Source organism: Oncorhynchus mykiss, chromosome 16 (assembly GCF_057628025.1).
Source record: "Oncorhynchus mykiss isolate SJ-2025 chromosome 16, ASM5762802v1, whole genome shotgun sequence".
Taxonomy (NCBI): domain Eukaryota; kingdom Metazoa; phylum Chordata; class Actinopteri; order Salmoniformes; family Salmonidae; genus Oncorhynchus; species Oncorhynchus mykiss.
The window spans coordinates 76,290,839-76,307,500 of record NC_143037.1 but is presented as its reverse complement, the minus strand read 5'-3'; the positions used below and the strand labels follow the sequence as shown (position 1 = coordinate 76,307,500).

At 46.1% G+C, this 16,662-nt stretch overlaps 1 protein-coding gene across 27 annotated transcripts in view; it reads left to right on the top strand.

Annotated features, from left to right (window-relative positions):
• Window positions 1-16,662, top strand: part of LOC110492451 (tumor protein D54) — a 38,479-nt gene that overhangs the window by 16,717 nt on the left and 5,100 nt on the right. For 5 of the 27 annotated variants that reach the window (XM_090203998.1, XM_090204002.1, XM_090204005.1 and 2 more), the window contains 5 exons: window positions 5,121-5,168; window positions 7,445-7,546; window positions 14,032-14,058; window positions 15,512-15,556; window positions 16,186-16,234. In XM_090203998.1, coding sequence (XP_090060124.1) covers window positions 5,121-5,168; window positions 7,445-7,546; window positions 14,032-14,058; window positions 15,512-15,556; window positions 16,186-16,234 — 271 coding nt within the window. The remainder of the gene's footprint in view (window positions 1-5,120; window positions 5,169-7,444; window positions 7,547-14,031; window positions 14,059-15,511; window positions 15,557-16,185; window positions 16,235-16,662) is intronic. The other 22 variants (XM_090204003.1, XM_090204007.1, XM_090204011.1 and 19 more) reach the window with 9 other exon arrangements.

The following is a 16,662-nucleotide window of genomic DNA, read 5'->3' as shown; positions in this document are numbered from 1 at the left end:
AATTTAACACGAGTAGTGGCAAATTTACATGAAGGCTGCTAGATAAATATGCCAACGACCGCAAACTAAAATAAACAAATTGCAAAAACAGGAAATCCCATCTACATATATAGGCGGGAGTTACCGAATGTCATTTGTGGTGAGTTTGGATATTTACAAGCGAATGGGAACGAGAGACATTGTGCATAATGAACAACGTTTTGAAGCATGCTTGTCTGAAGGAAGAACAGCACTGGCTCTGGAGCAGCATGTGAACACACTGTCTTTGTGGAGTCTGGAGTAGCTAGGGCAACGGGCCTACCTGCTCTGCTCTGAGAAGGGGGAGGAGACAGGCCGAGAAGGGGGAGGAGAGAAAAAATGCAAAGAAATCAAGATGGGTGGCAGCTGTACAAATAACTCATCCAAAGGACTTTGACTTCTCAGACACGGCAGCAAGTTAACACTGATGCCCAGTCACCTTTTTTAATTCAGCACCGTAACACGACACCTATGTTTAAGTTGCTAGGTAACACTGATGCCCTGTCACCTTTTTTAATTCAGCACCGTAACACGACACCTATGTTTAAGTTGCTAGGTAACACTGATGCCCAGTCACCTGTTTTTTAATTCAGCACCGTAACACGACACCTATGTTTAAGTTGCTAGGTAACACTGATGCCCAGTCACCTGTTTTTTTAATTCAGCACCGTAACACGACACCTATGTTTAAGTTGCTAGGTAACACTGATGCCCAGTCACCTGTTTTTTAATTCAGCACCGTAACACGACACCTATGTTTAAGTTGCCAGGTAACACAGAATTCCATTAAAAAAATTTTGACAGCATAGAAATATCTTGCTGTGTTTTTGTAAACGTAGATTTAAAATGCTTATTGTAATTTCTGCTCGGCATCAGACTCATTTTGTGTTTCAGTTGCACTTCTCCAGTCAGATGAGAATTCACCTCCATCATTCTACCATGTGGAGCTACTGTCCTCCATCATTCTACCATGTGGAGCTACTGTTCTCCATCATTCTACCATGTGGAGCTACTGTTCTCCATCATTCTACCATGTGGAGCTACTGTCCTCCATCATTCTACCATGTGGAGCTACTGTTCTCCATCATTCTACCATGTGGAGCTACTGTTCTCCATCATTCTACCATGTGGAGCTACTGTTCTCCATCATTCTACCATGTGGAGCTACTGTCCTCCATCATTCTACCATGTGGAGCTACTGTTCTCCATCATTCTACCATGTGGAGCTACTGTTCTCCATCATTCTACCATGTGGAGCTACTGTTCTCCATCATTCTACCATGTGGAGCTACTGTCCTCCATCATTCTACCATGTGGAGCTACTGTTCTCCATCATTCTATCAGCAGACAGCACTCTGACTGATGTGGAGCTACTGTTCTCCATCATTCTATCAGTAGACAGCACTCTGACTGATGTGGAGCTACTGTTCTCCATCATTCTATCAGCAGACAGCACTCTGACTGATGTGGAGCTACTGTTCTCCATCATTCTATCAGTAGACAGCACTCTGACTGATGTGGAGCTACTGTTCTCCATCATTCTATCAGCAGACAGCACTCTGACTGATGTGTAGCTACTGTTCTCCATCATTCTACCATGTGGAGCTACTGTTCTCCATCATTCTACCATGTGGAGCTACTGTTCTCCATCATTCTATCAGCAGACAGCACTGACTGATGTGGAGCTACTGTTCTCCATCATTCTATCAGCAGACAGCACTGACTGATGTGGAGCTACTGTTCTCCATCATTCTATCAGTAGACAGCACTGACTGATGTGGAGCTACTGTTCTCCATCATTCTATCAGCAGACAGCACTGACTGATGTGGAGCTACTGTTCTCCATCATTCTATCAGCAGACAGCACTGACTGATGTGGAGCTACTGTTCTCCATCATTCTATCAGCAGACAGCACTGACTGATGTGGAGCTACTGTTCTCCATCATTCTATCAGCAGACAGCACTGACTGATGTGGAGCTACTGTTCTCCATCATTCTATCAGCAGACAGCACTGACTGATGTGGAGCTACTGTTCTCCATCATTCTATCAGCAGACAGCACTGACTGATGTGGAGCTACTGTTCTCCATCATTCTATCAGCAGACAGCACTGACTGATGTGGAGCTACTGTTCTCCATCATTCTATCAGCAGACAGCACTGACTGATGTGGAGCTACTGTTCTCCATCATTCTATCAGCAGACAGCACTGACTGATGTGGAGCTACTGTTCTCCATCATTCTATCAGCAGACAGCACTGACTGATGTGGAGCTACTGTTCTCCATCATTCTATCAGCAGACAGCACTGACTGATGTGGAGCTACTGTTCTCCATCTTTCTATCAGCAGACAGCTCTCTGATGTGGAGCTACTGTTCTCCATCATTCTATCAGCAGACAGCACTGACTGATGTGGAGCTACTGTTCTCCATCATTCTATCAGCAGACAGCTCCCTGACTGATGTGGAGCTACTGTTCTCCATCATTCTATCAGCAGACAGCACTGACTGATGTGGAGCTACTGTTCTCCATCATTCTATCAGCAGACAGCACTGACTGATGTGGAGCTACTGTTTTTCAGTGTAGCCAGACTACTTATGGTAAAAATGCCAGATTAGGATTACATTGTTTCTACGATAAACATTAAAAAAAATATGTCCATGCATAATATTAGCTAAAAAAATATATATATAAAACTTGCTTTTTCATTGTAATCTCATTTACTTGTGTGACGAGCAGCCAAATAGTATCACAAATGAAGCTGTTTTCTGCCGAATGTGATCACTCTCTATTGAAGCAACAAAAAACCCCACTGACTTTCAATATAAAACGCGACCCCTGTCAATACACAGCTGGACTTCCATGTTCCCGCTTTCTCCCGTTGTGCTAGTTACGAACAAACACACTGTTCTGGGGAACTACGATAAACTGCCATAATGTGGACCGAAGGAATAAAGAATTCCGTCTGGGTTTTTTTTTTCTCCTAATGTATCGCACAAGTCAACTGCATGTATTTTGAGTTAAAATAGCCACAAATATAACAATATATTGAGGATGTTGGAGAGGAAAAAAAGCATTTTTGCGTGGCTATTTCCATATAGCCAAGTATAGATTTCAAGCCTGGTTCTAACTCCCTTCTGTTAGTTTGGTGGTTGATTTTTCACGCTTAAAACGAGGGTAACTGAAATACATGGGGGAATGACGTTTTCCCCATCTTTCACTATACATTTCATTATATCCTACATCTCTGCGTTAAGGTAGTGAAACTACCACATCCGCCGTTGCTACAGAAAATGAAATTGTCTGGGGTGGCTGAAGGCCTACATGAAGACACGGTGCTTATTTGTCAGCTATCTTACACTGTTACGCTGTCCTTTCAGCGCATATATATCACACACACACACACACACACACACACACACACACACACACACACACGCAGAGCAGAGTTTCTCCACCAGACAAACAGCCCAGACCCACCACAGGATTGTGTGGGAGAGGAGAGGAGAGGGGAGGATTGGAATGTGAGACAGACTGAAAGAGAGCTGGACTGATAAACGACCATGGGCAGCGAGAGGGAGAGACGACGGTGGGCTAGCCCCCAAAAAACGGTTGTCTTGCTTGATCAGTCACGTGGCTCGGGGGGAGTCGTCAGTCGCGCGGCTCGGGGGGAGTCGTCAGTCGCGCGGCTCGGGGGGAGTCGTCAGTCGCGCGGCTCGGGGGGAGTCGTCAGTCGCGCGGCTCGGGGGGAGTCGTCAGTCGCGCGGCTCGGGGGGAGTCGTCAGTCGCGCGGCTCGGGGGGAGTCGTCAGTCGCGCGGCTCGGGGGGAGTCGTCAGTCGCGCGGCTCGGGGGGAGTCGTCAGTCGCGCGGCTCGGGGGGAGTCGTCAGTCGCGCGGCTCGGGGGGAGTCGTCAGTCGCGCGGCTCGGGGGGAGTCGTCAGTCGCGCGGCTCGGGGGGAGTCGTCAGTCGCGCGGCTCGGGGGGAGTCGTCAGTCGCGCGGCTCGGGGGGAGTCGTCAGTCGCGCGGCTCGGGGGGAGTCGTCAGTCGCGCGGCTCGGAGTGAGGATGTAGAATTTTATTTCCAACATTAGGGCTTTGTCCTTAAACAAGTGAAATCCGCTTCGTGTTTTTGTTTCTTTGCCACGATACTAACGAGTGTCGCCATACTGGTATGGTCCTGGTCCCTAGAAGACGGGTGATTTTATTTGGTGTCGCGTGGGAGATCTCTTAATTGGGTCTAGACAGAATCATCAGTGTATCAGTGTTTTTACAGGTGCATTTAAAAAAAAAAGTCAATTAAAAAAAAATTTTGGCAGACTACAGCTACAGCAATGCTTGTTATGTATTTCATTTACCATTGTAGACAGCAGAACTCAAGCCACATCCTCCTTTCCCATGCAGGTGACTGTACCGACAGACATCTATATGTGTTTACATTACACTACCAATGATGTTCAGACACTGTGTATGGGTTGTGCTCAACGAAGGACTAATCCAATAGGTTCTAATGCTTGACACATGTAGTCCATTTATGTTTATGCAAAGTATTACAAAGAGTTTATTTAAAAAAATATATATATCACTAAAAAACACAGGAGATGTGACTGCCAACTACGCCCAAGCTTGAGGAAGGTGTTGTGTTGGGTCCTTAACCCTCTAACGCAGGGTTAACAAAGATCATGTTGCCCCACCTGGGTTGCTTTATTGCCCCCCCCCCCCAGCGTGACACAACTGATTTCAAATCATCAAAAGCTGGATGTCGTGTTTATTTGAATCAGCTGTGTAGCGCTAGGGCAACAACCCAGAACGTGCACCCAGAGAGGGGACCGAGTTTTGAGAGAAACCCAGCTGTAATAAAACTGTAGAAATTCAGTATTTGACACTTCTGTAACTTTCCAAAGACTGATGCATTGTCGTAGGGTTACTATTGTTCAGTACATGCACTATTTTTGGACTGTCTGTTATATTTGTGTGTGTGTGTGTGTGTGTGTGTGTGTGTGTAGAAGGGTTCTAGTTAACTTTTTTTAAAGTCTCTAACTTGCTCTTTCCTCCCTCTGTAAGAAGTCAGTTAGTCATTTCATTGTCCTACTGTTTGTCCGTAGATATCTTACAGCGTCTGCAACTTTGGATGAAATTGCCCGATCTGAAGCGTGAGTTGATCTAATAACTATATTTAAATTTAGTTTTGCCTGCGTTGCATTTTGTTTTGGCAAGGGGGAGGGGCTTCTGACTGTTCATGCTGTTTGCCTGGAGGGTGGAGGGGCTTCTGACTGTTCATGCTGTTTGCCTGGAGGGGGAGGGGCTTCTGACTGTTCATGCTGTTTGCCTGGAGGGGGGAGGGGCTTCTGACTGTTCATGCTGTTTGCCTGGAGGGGGGAGGGGCTTCTGACTGTTCATGCTGTTTGCCTGGAGGGGGGAGGGGCTTCTGACTGTTCATGCTGTTTGCCTGGAGGGGGGAGGGGCTTCTGACTGTTCATGCTGTTTGCCTGGATGGGGGGAGGGGCTTCTGACTGTTCATGCTGTTTGCCTGGATGGGGGGAGGGGCTTCTGACTGTTCATGCTGTTTGCCTGGATGGGGGGAGGGGCTTCTGACTGTTCATGCTGTTTGCCTGGAGGGGGGAGGGGCTTCTGACTGTTCATGCTGTTTGCCTGGATGGGGGGAGGGGCTTCTGACTGTTCATGCTGTTTGCCTGGAGGGGGGGAGGGGCTTCTGACTGTTCATGCTGTTTGCCTGGAGGGGGGAGGGGCTTCTGACTGTTCATGCTGTTTGCCTGGAGGGGGGGGAGGGGCTTCTGACTGTTCATGCTGTTTGCCTGGAGGGGGGAGGGGCTTCTGACTGTTCATGCTGTTTGCCTGGAGGGGGGAGGGGCTTCTGACTGTTCATGCTGTTTGCCTGGAGGGGGGAGGGGCTTCTGACTGTTCATGCTGTTTTCCTGGAGGGGGGAGGGGCTTCTGACTGTTCATGCTGTTTGCCTGGAGGGGGGAGGGGCTTCTGACTGTTCATGCTGTTTTGCCTGGAGGGGGGGAGGGGCTTCTGACTGTTCATGCTGTTTGCCTGGAGGGGGGAGGGGCTTCTGACTGTTCATGCTGTTTGCCTGGAGGGGGGAGGGGCTTCTGACTGTTCATGCTGTTTGCCTGGAGGGGGGGGGGGCTTCTGATTGTTCCTGCCTCTCTTCTGTTTGGCTGGTGGTATTTGGATGGCCCTGCACACGACCACCTTCACCTAAATCATGTGAGCTTGTGTGGGGCAACAACAACAACAAGGGGTATCGCTGTGGGTTATTTGAGAGGCTGGTTTTTAGTGAGACTGGGGTGCCTGCCCCCCTAGTCTAGCTGAATGTACATGCTTTTGTCTTGGTCATCACATCTACTGGGGGAACCTCTGACCCGCTGTGTAACAAAGTGTAACAACATGTCATTAATTGATTTATCCACCAACTGCATAGTTTCTCCAACTGTCTTCTCAGTATTATCATACAGTACCATTTTTGCATTGGTCAGTCTGAATAGAAATCCATTTTCTGGGATAAAGATGAGTGGACTGAGACATACAGACTTGTGTACTGAACGGATAGCTATAGTAAGACATGATTAATCGATCAGGGGTGACTTAACTTTTGACGCCGTGCTAGAGGCGATCGATCACCTGCTTGTGTGAGGCCTGTACAGGGGTGGCACCAACATGCAGAGGGCTGTGGTGGGGTTATAAAATACTATGGGCAGGAATGTGTTCCGATCCGTTGTGGGACGTCTTGTTTAGAAGCCTGCGGTGGATGGTTCTATAAAGACTGGGATTTAAGCACAGTGATGTCTGGGTAGTTTCCTGCTTTAGGTTGGTACTGCAATACTAATGGGTCTAAATTCTTCTGTCTGATTTATTATTATTATTATAATTAAACATTTTCTGTTTAAAAAAATCTGAAATAAGCCTGAAAGATCAGAGATTAGTTTAAGCTGTTTTGTGCAATACCTGATCTCTTTAACACTCCTCCTCACACTACTGTGGGTTGGTAGTCCTCCTCACCCCCTACTGGGTTGGTAGTCCTCCTCACTGGGTTGGTAGTCCTCCTCACTGGGTTGGTAGTCCTCCTCACTGGGTTGGTAGTCCTCCTCACTGGGTTGGTAGTCCTCCTCACCCTACTTTTAAAAAATGTTCTTTCATCAGAATTTATTTGTGGATCTTTGTCACGGTTTGGATAGGAACTCTTGCTAATTCCTCAGTATTTCTGGAGTGTTTTCCTCTGTATTTCTGCATACTTGTTTTTCTGCTCTTGTCTGTCAGACTTATTAACCCCTTAGTGGCAAAGAATCTTCCCTCTGCTTGCGACAGAGGCGTAATCTATTCTAAACAGAGTCCTGTTTTCGATCTGTTTTCAATCATGTTCTAATGATATGTATATTTAGTGTATCTATCCTCTCCCGTCAGGTACAAGAAGACTCAGGAGACCCTGTCTGTGGCGGGACAGAAGACCACTGCTGCCTTCTCCACCATGGGAACTGCCCTCAGCAGGAAACTGGGAGACATGAGGTACAGACCAAGACTCAAAATGGCCGCCCTGAATCCCTTTCTGTAGAGCAAGTTCGGACAAACGCGAAGTTGTCAAACCTAGAGGTGTCATCTCAGTCCTCTTTTCCATTAGGTTGTATAAGTTTATTTGGTGAGGCCACAACAACCCTCTTTCTGGTGAGAGCTAGTCCCGCCTCCCTAATCTAGAACACCTGATTCGGCTGCACACCTGGGGCCTCATTTATAACCGTTGGGTCAATTTGACACTCAATATCTGCGTGCTTCACTTCATGAAAAGACTGCGCACAAATATTGATTTATTATATACAGTGTATATATCCTGTTATGAGTCAGACCTGTCGTTAAACTGTGCGTGTGTCAACGAGCGTTGTCACGCTGCCTGGAAACGCCCATCATTCACCTTTTTACGACCTGCTCAATCGTGTCGTTTTTAGATTTTTATGGAAATTATGGAAATTAGGCCAAGACCCTAAAGGAAATGGTGAAGGTGATTTAAATGTCTTTGGAGGTGTTTGGCAGGGCGTTTTCCTTTTTTCAGTGACGTTTGTTTGTACCTGACCGTTTTTCTGAAAGACGACAACGATTTGCAAATTTGTTGTGGCCCTGTAAACATTACAAACTTTTTTTTTTTTTTTTTTTTTTCCTTGAACAGAAATAAGCTGCCCTCCCCACAAATTCTATAACGTTGTCTGCTCCGGTGGGGGGGGGGGGGGGACTTATTATTATTATTATTATTATTATATTTAGGTTTTTATAAAAAATAAAAATATGAATTGTCATATATTCCTGCAGAAGGCCTACTGTTGCTTTCTGGGAATATAATGATTCAAACACTAGACACTGAATGTAATATAATGACTCAAACACTAGACACTGAATGTAATATAATGACTCAAACACTAGACACTGAATGTAATATAATGATTCAAACACTAGACACTGAATGTAATATAATGATTCAAACACTAGACACTGAATGTAATATAATGACTCAAACACTAGACACTGAATGTAATGTAATGATTCAAACACTAGACACTGTGCGTGCTCCTGGCCTAAAGGTTTGTGGGAGGATAAGCACATGCTCACGTCAAGCTACGATTTTATAAATGCAAACTTTTTTTGTGAAAACCGTTGTGGCATATTTTGTGCGTATGCAACATTTATGAATGAGGCTCCAGGGACCTTGATTAGCTGCAACATTTATGAATGAGGCCCCCGGGCCCTTGATTAGCTGCAACATTTATGAATGAGGCCCCCCGGGCCCTTGATTAGCTGCAGTGTTTGAATGAGGCCCCCCAGGACCTTGATTAGCTGCAGTGTTTGAATGAGGCCCCCCAGGACCTTGATTAGCTGCAGTGTTTGAATGAGGCCCCCCAGGACCTTGATTAGCTGCAGTGTTTGAATGAGGCCCCCCAGGACCTTGATTAGCTGCAGTGTTTGAATGAGGCCCCCCAGGACCTTGATTAGCTGCAGTGTTTGAATGAGGCCCCCCAGGACCTTGATTAGCTGCAGTGATTGAATGAGGCCCCAGGGCCCTTGATACATTTATGAATGAGGCTCCAGGGACCTTGATTAGCTGGAACATTTATGAATGAGGCTCCAGGGACCTTGATTAGCTGGAACATTTATGAATGAGGCCCCCAGGACCTTGATTAGCTGGAACATTTATGAATGAGGCCCCCAGGACCTTGATTAGCTGGAACATTTATGAATGAGGCCCCCAGGACCTTGATTAGCTGCAACATTTATGAATGAGGCCCCCAGGACCTTGATTAGCTGGAACATTTATGAATGAGGCCCCCAGGCCCTTGATTAGCTGGAACATTTATGAATGAGGCCCCCAGGCCCTTGATTAGCTGCAACATTTATGAATGAGGCCCCCAGGCCCTTGATTAGCTGCAACATTTATGAATGAGGCCCCCAGGCCCTTGATTAGCTGCAACATTTATGAATGAGGCCCCCAGGCCCTTGATTAGCTGCAACATTTATGAATGAGGCCCCCAGGCCCTTGATTAGCTGCAACATTTATGAATCAGGCCCTTGATTAGCTGCAACATTTATGAATGAGGCCCCCAGGACCTTGATTAGCTGCAACATTTATGAATGAGGCCCCCAGGCCCTTGATTAGCTGCAACATTTATGAATGAGACCCCCAGGCCCTTGATTAGCTGCAACATTTATGTGAATGAGGCCCTCAGGGCCTTGATGAGCCAGTAGTTTTCCAGGAGGAGTGTTTGGCAGCTCTGATGTAGAAAACACTATCTGCGTTTACTCTCCTGGAAGACTTCTGAAGTAGACACTGTAGAATTTACACTAACCCACCCACCCCCCACCCTCCCAGGCTTGACTCATAACCACCTTTGCCTACAGTCAATTCCACTTGGTTGCTCCAACTTCAACTAGCCATGGAGGACCATGCTTTTTTACAGCCATGTTATAGATGGGGCGGCAGGGTAGCCTAGTGGTTAGAGCGTTGGACGAGTAACCGGATTTTGCAAGTTCAAACCCCCGAGCTGACAAGGTACAAAACTGTCGTTCTGCCCCTGAACAGGCAGTTAACCCACTGTTCCTAGGCCGTCATTGAAAATAAGAATTTGTTCTTAACTGACTTGCCTAGTTAAATAAAGGTAAAATAAAATAAAATAAAAATGTCTTGTAATCGAACCAAATGTCTGAAGGCTGTTTTTAACATATGCTTTGATTCAACACTTTTAATAATTTGTTGTAAATAATCCATCCATCCATTCATCCATCACCCTCGTAACATATGATCTCTAGTGTCTACGACATCTCAGAATATGTCTACTAACATTCACTATTAATTATTATTATTAACGTTGTCCAAGTCCACGTCGACGTGTGTGTCATCGCCCTCTCCTTGTTTCCCTGTTTCTGGATCCATTACTCTGGCCTTGCAACAATACTCCCTTCCTGCTTTGCTCCATTACTCTGGCCTTGCAACAATACTCCCTTCCTGCTTTGCTCCATTACTCTGGCCTTGCAATAATACTCCCTTCCTGCTTTGCTCCATTACTCTGGCCTTGCAATAATACTCCCTTCCTGCTTTGATCCATTACTCTGGCCTTGCAATAATACTCCCTTCCTGCTTTGCTCCATTACTCTGGCCTTGCAATAATACTCCCTTCCTGCTTTGCTCCATTACTCTGGCCTTGCAACAATACTCCCTTCCTGCTTTGATCCATTACTCTGGCCTTGCAACAATACTCCCTTCCTGCTTTGCTCCATTACTCTGGCCTTGCAACAATACTCCCTTCCTGCTTTGCTCCATTACTCTGGCCTTGCAATAATACTCCCTTCCTGCTTTGCTCCATTACTCTGGCCTTGCAACAATACTCCCTTCCTGCTTTGCTCCATTACTCTGGCCTTGCAACAATACTCCCTTCCTGCTTTGCTCCATTACTCTGGCCTTGCAACAATACTCCCTTCCTGCTTTGATCCATTACTCTGGCCTTGCAATAATACTCCCTTCCTGCTTTGCTCCATTACTCTGGCCTTGCAACAATACTCCCTTCCTGCTTTGCTCCATTACTCTGGCCTTGCAATAATACTCCCTTCCTGCTTTGCTCCATTACTCTGGCCTTGCAACAATACTCCCTTCCTGCTTTGCTCCATTACTCTGGCCTTGCAACAATACTCCCTTCCTGCTTTGCTCCATTACTCTGGCCTTGCAACAATACTCCCTTCCTGCTTTGATCCATTACTCTGGCCTTGCAATAATACTCCCTTCCTGCTTTGATCCATTACTCTGGCCTTGCAACAATACTCCCTTCCTGCTTTGCTCCGTATCGATGTGCCGCAACAATACTCCCTTCCTGCTTTGATCCATTACTCTGGCCTTGCAATAATACTCCCTTCCTGCTTTGATCCATTACTCTGGCCTTGCAACAATACTCCCTTCCTGCTTTGCTCCGTATCGATGTGCCGCAACAATACTCCCTTCCTGCTTTGCTCCATTACTCTGGCCTTGCAACAATACTCCCTTCCTGCTTTGCTCCGTATCGATGTGCCGCAACAATACTCCCTTCCTGCTTTGCTCCATTACTCTGGCCTTGCAACAATACTCCCTTCCTGCTTTGCTCCGTATCGATGTGCCGCAACAATACTCCCTTCCTGCTTTGCTCCATTACTCTGGCCTTGCAACAATACTCCCTTCCTGCTTTGCTCCGTATTGATGTGCCGCAACAATACTCCCTTCCTGCTTTGCTCCGTATCGATGTGCCGCAACAATACTCCCTTCCTGCTTTGCTCCGTATCGATGTGCCGCAACAATACTCCCTTCCTGCTTTGCTCCATTACTCTGGCCTTGCAACAATACTCCCTTCCTGCTTTGCTCCGTATCGATGTGCCGCAACAATACTCCCTTCCTGCTTTGCTCCGTATCGATGTGCCGCAACAATACTCCCTTCCTGCTTTGCTCCGTATCGATGTGCCGCAACAATACTCCCTTCCTGCTTTGCTCCATTACTCTGGCCTTGCAACAATACTCCCTTCCTGCTTTGCTCCGTATCGATGTGCCGCAACAATACTCCCTTCCTGCTTTGCTCCGTATCGATGTGCCGCAACAATACTCCCTTCCTGCTTTGCTCCGTATCGATGTGCCGCAACAATACTCCCTTCCTGCTTTGCTCCGTATCGATGTGCCGCAACAATACTCCCTTCCTGCTTTGCTCCATTACTCTGGCCTTGCAACAATACTCCCTTCCTGCTTTGCTCCGTATCGATGTGCCGCAACAATACTCCCTTCCTGCTTTGCTCCGTATCGATGTGCCGCAACAATACTCCCTTCCTGCTTTGCTCCGTATCGATGTGCCGCAACAATACTCCCTTCCTGCTTTGCTCCGTATCGATGTGCCGCAACAATACTCCCTTCCTGCTTTGCTCCGTATCGATGTGCCGCAACAATACTCCCTTCCTGCTTTGCTCCGTATCGATGTGCCGCAACAATACTCCCTTCCTGCTTTGCTCCGTATCGATGTGCCGCAACAATACTCCCTTCCTGCTTTGCTCCGTATCGATGTGCCGCAACAATACTCCCTTCCTGCTTTGCTCCGTATCGATGTGCCGCAACAATACTCCCTTCCTGCTTTGCTCCGTATCGATGTGCCGCAACAATACTCCCTTCCTGCTTTGCTCCGTATCGATGTGCCGCAACAATACTCCCTTCCTGCTTTGCTCCGTATCGATGTGCCGCAACAATACTCCCTTCCTGCTTTGCTCCGTATCGATGTGCCGCAACAATACTCCCTTCCTGCTTTGCTCCGTATCGATGTGCCGCAACAATACTCCCTTCCTGCTTTGCTCCGTATCGATGTGCCGCAACAATACTCCCTTCCTGCTTTGCTCCGTATCGATGTGCCGCAACAATACTCCCTTCCTGCTTTGCTCCGTATCAATGTGCCGCAACAATACTCCCTTCCTGCTTTGCTCCGTATCGATGTGCCGCAACAATACTCCCTTCCTGCTTTGCTCCGTATCAATGTGCCGCAACAATACTCCCTTCCTGCTTTGCTCCGTATCGATGTGCCGCAACAATACTCCCTTCCTGCTTTGCTCCGTATCGATGTGCCGCAACAATACTCCCTTCCTGCTTTGCTCCGTATCAATGTGCCGCAACAATACTCCCTTCCTGCTTTGCTCCGTATCGATGTGCCGCAACAATACTCCCTTCCTGCTTTGCTCCGTATCGATGTGCCGCAACAACTCCTTGTTCTTTGTTCTTTTGGAGTTTTTTTTTTTATCCCGTTGTTTTTGTTATCGTCTTTCATTTTCATCTAGCGTTATCCCATGATCCAAGTCTGAATTAGACCAGACTATAGGTCTGTACACTCCCTACAGCAGGGTTGCAGAACATGGGACCCTGGTGTTCAATGCAATGCCATCTATCATGTCCCCATCACCATCATTGCTACCAGGTTTGAAAAAATGTAATTAAAAAAAAAACATGGCTGACTTGTTCATTTCAATGAGGTTTTCTTGACTTCTTAAATTATTTCAATATCTTCTAGTGTCCCAAATGCCAACTTTTCCCCTATATAGCCCTATGGTCTAAAGTAGTGCACTAATGTAGGGAATAGGGTGCCATAGGGCTCTGGTCTAAAGTAGTGCACTATATATAGGGAATAGGGTGCCATTGGGCTCTGGTCTAAAGTAGTGCACTATATATAGGGAATAGGGTGCCATAGGGCTCTGGTCTAAAGTAGTGCACTATATATAGGGAATAGGGTGCCATAGGGCTCTGGTCTAAAGTAGTGCACTATATATAGGGAATAGGGTGCCATAGGGCTCTGGTCTAAAGTAGTGCACTATATAGGGAATAGGGTGCCATGCCATTTGGGACGTACCCTCTGAAAGCAGCCCCTTTTGTTAAATAGGCTAGCTCTGCTCAGCTCGTTGCTTCTTGTGCCTCACCCTGTGTTTTTTTGTTTCTCTTGTTTTTTTAAATTGCTGCGTCTGGTCTTCAGAGCGCTGCCGTTCTCTAACTCCTTTAGGTAAGACCTACTCTGTGCTGCTGGAACAATCCACTTTACCGACTTCCATCAATTACTATGATCACTTACTTAGAGGTCCTGACTGTTTAATACAGCTATAGTCCTTATGCTGCCGCTCTGCTTTCTCAAATCAAAATGGATTTGTTCACAGGCGCCGAATACAACGGGTGTAGACTTAACCGTGAAATGCTGAATACAACGGGTGTAGACTTAACTGTGAAATGCCGAATACAACGGGTGTAGACTTAGTGACTAGTCATCAGGATAGATAATAATAAGGTATTTGAGGTAGATATGTACATGAAGGCAGGGTAAAGTGACGAGGCATCAGGATAGATAGATAATAAGGTATTTGAGGTAGATATGTACATGAAGGCAGGGTAAAGTGACACCAGGATAGATAATAATAAGGTATTTGAGGTAGATATGTACATGAAGGCAGGGTAAAGTGACACCAGGATAGATAATAATAAGGTATTTGAGGTAGATATGTACATGAAGGCAGGGTAAAGTGACACCAGGATAGATTATAATAAGGTATTTGAGGTAGATGTGTACATGAAGGCAGGGTAAAGTGACACCAGGATAGATGAGAGTAAAATAAAGAACAGAGTAGCAGCGGAGTGTGTTTATACCCGAAGAATTCAGGCTGTACTGGATGCAAAAGGGTGTCCGACCCAGTACTAGATGAGTGTACCTAATAAACTGGCCGCTGAGTTCATGGTCTTGTGAGTGTGCAGAGAGTCTGGGTAACCAATGAACTATTCAGCAGTGTTCTGACTATTTAACTTCTACCCCCCCTAGCCATAAGATTGTAATCCCAGAGCCGATGCTCTGGTACCGTTTAGTTGCCATTTTCTTTGAAAGATACATTTTTGTTCCCCTTCAGGTTATAATTTAATTAATGACTTTATTATTTAAGAGGAGTTCAGTTCATATAAATTAATTCCCTGCATATTTGAATGATTAATTACCGGAGTGGCCTGAGGCACCTGCATCTCGGTGCAAGAGGCGTCTCTACAGTCCCTGATTCGAATCCAGGCTGTATCACATCTGGCGCCGTGATCGGGAGTCCCATAGGGCGGCGCGCAATTGGCCCAGCGTCGTCCGGGTTTGGCCGGGGGGTAGTCCGTCCATTGTAAATAATAATTTGTTATTTTAACTGACTTGCCTAGTTAAAATAAATTTAAAAAATGATTAACCTGCAGTACCACTAGATACCACCAGATGGCAGTATCCTCTTTGCACTGGCTTGACTTGACTGTAGTCCCACTGTGACCATGTTCCCCTGTGTGTGTGTGTGTGTGTGTGACTGCTCCAGTGGTGGGCCTGGCTTTGGGCCTGGCTTTGGGCCTGGCTTTGGGCCTGCCTCGTTGCTTTAATTAACCCTCTCCTCCGCTTGGCTCCTAACGCTCTCACTTCTTTGTCTCCCTCCTTTTTAACGCTTACAAAGTAGCAACTACTCCATCCGCCATTCGATAAGTATGCCAGCGATGAGGTAAATTAGCTCACACTTTATTTTTTTATTTTTTTTTATCACTTTTAAGTGTCATTATGAGATTTTAGTGGTTTTAGAGTAACAACTGTTGTGGTCTTGTTTGTAATTTATTTTGAAAAAATGTATATGGTCTTTTTTGAATTTCCCATATACAATACAGCACAGCCTTGGTAAAATACCTAGTGGAAACATTGGGTGTTTTAAGTGCTGGCTCTAACTAAATGAAAATACTCAGCGTGACTTTGATATCCTGTCTGTATGCTTTTCCCCTGTGGATATAGCTCATATATATATATATATATATAACTCAATACACATCATATGACTGGTAACTCAATGTAAATCAACTCCACTAAGAATATGCCCTGATGATGCATGGAACCTGTCATCTCCCAGAGGTAGCCCTGGGTAAGGGTGTCTGGCAGTGGACAATCAAAATGGAGGTTACCTCTTACGTTTGTCGTGCACCCTAACCCCTAACGGGAGAGGATCGTTATTTCATTTTGTTTTGAGTCCGGTGTTTTATATTAATTCTATGATCTTCCCCATGTGCTCATTTTGTAGAAAGTTTTTGTTGTTGTTGCTTGACTTTTTTGTAATATATTATATCTGTGTGTTTTTATTTATAGAAACTCTCCAACCTTCAAGTCGTTTGAGGACAAAGTTGGAAACATCAAGGTGAGCTGAAGGGGGTTGTTGAAATGGGGACATGACGCAGAATAAAACCTTTACGACTCACAACTGGACTGAACAAACCGTAACAATGGAAAAGTATATTTTTATAGTTTGTACATTCCATTTGTATCTTCATTGTGAACTGCGCCATTTGCTAATGGTCACCCCTGTGCCATTTGCTAATCGTCACCCCTGTGCCATTTGCTAATGGTCACCCCTGTGCCATTTGCTAATCGTCACCCCTGCGCCATTTGCTAATCGTCACCCCTGCGCCATTTGCTAATCGTCACCCCTGCGCCATTTGCTAATCGTCACCCCTGCGCCATTTGCTAATCGTCACCCCTGCGCCATTTGCTAATCGTCACCCCTGCGCCATTTGCTAATCGTCACCCCTGCGCCATTTGCTAATCGTCACCCCTGCGCCATTTGCT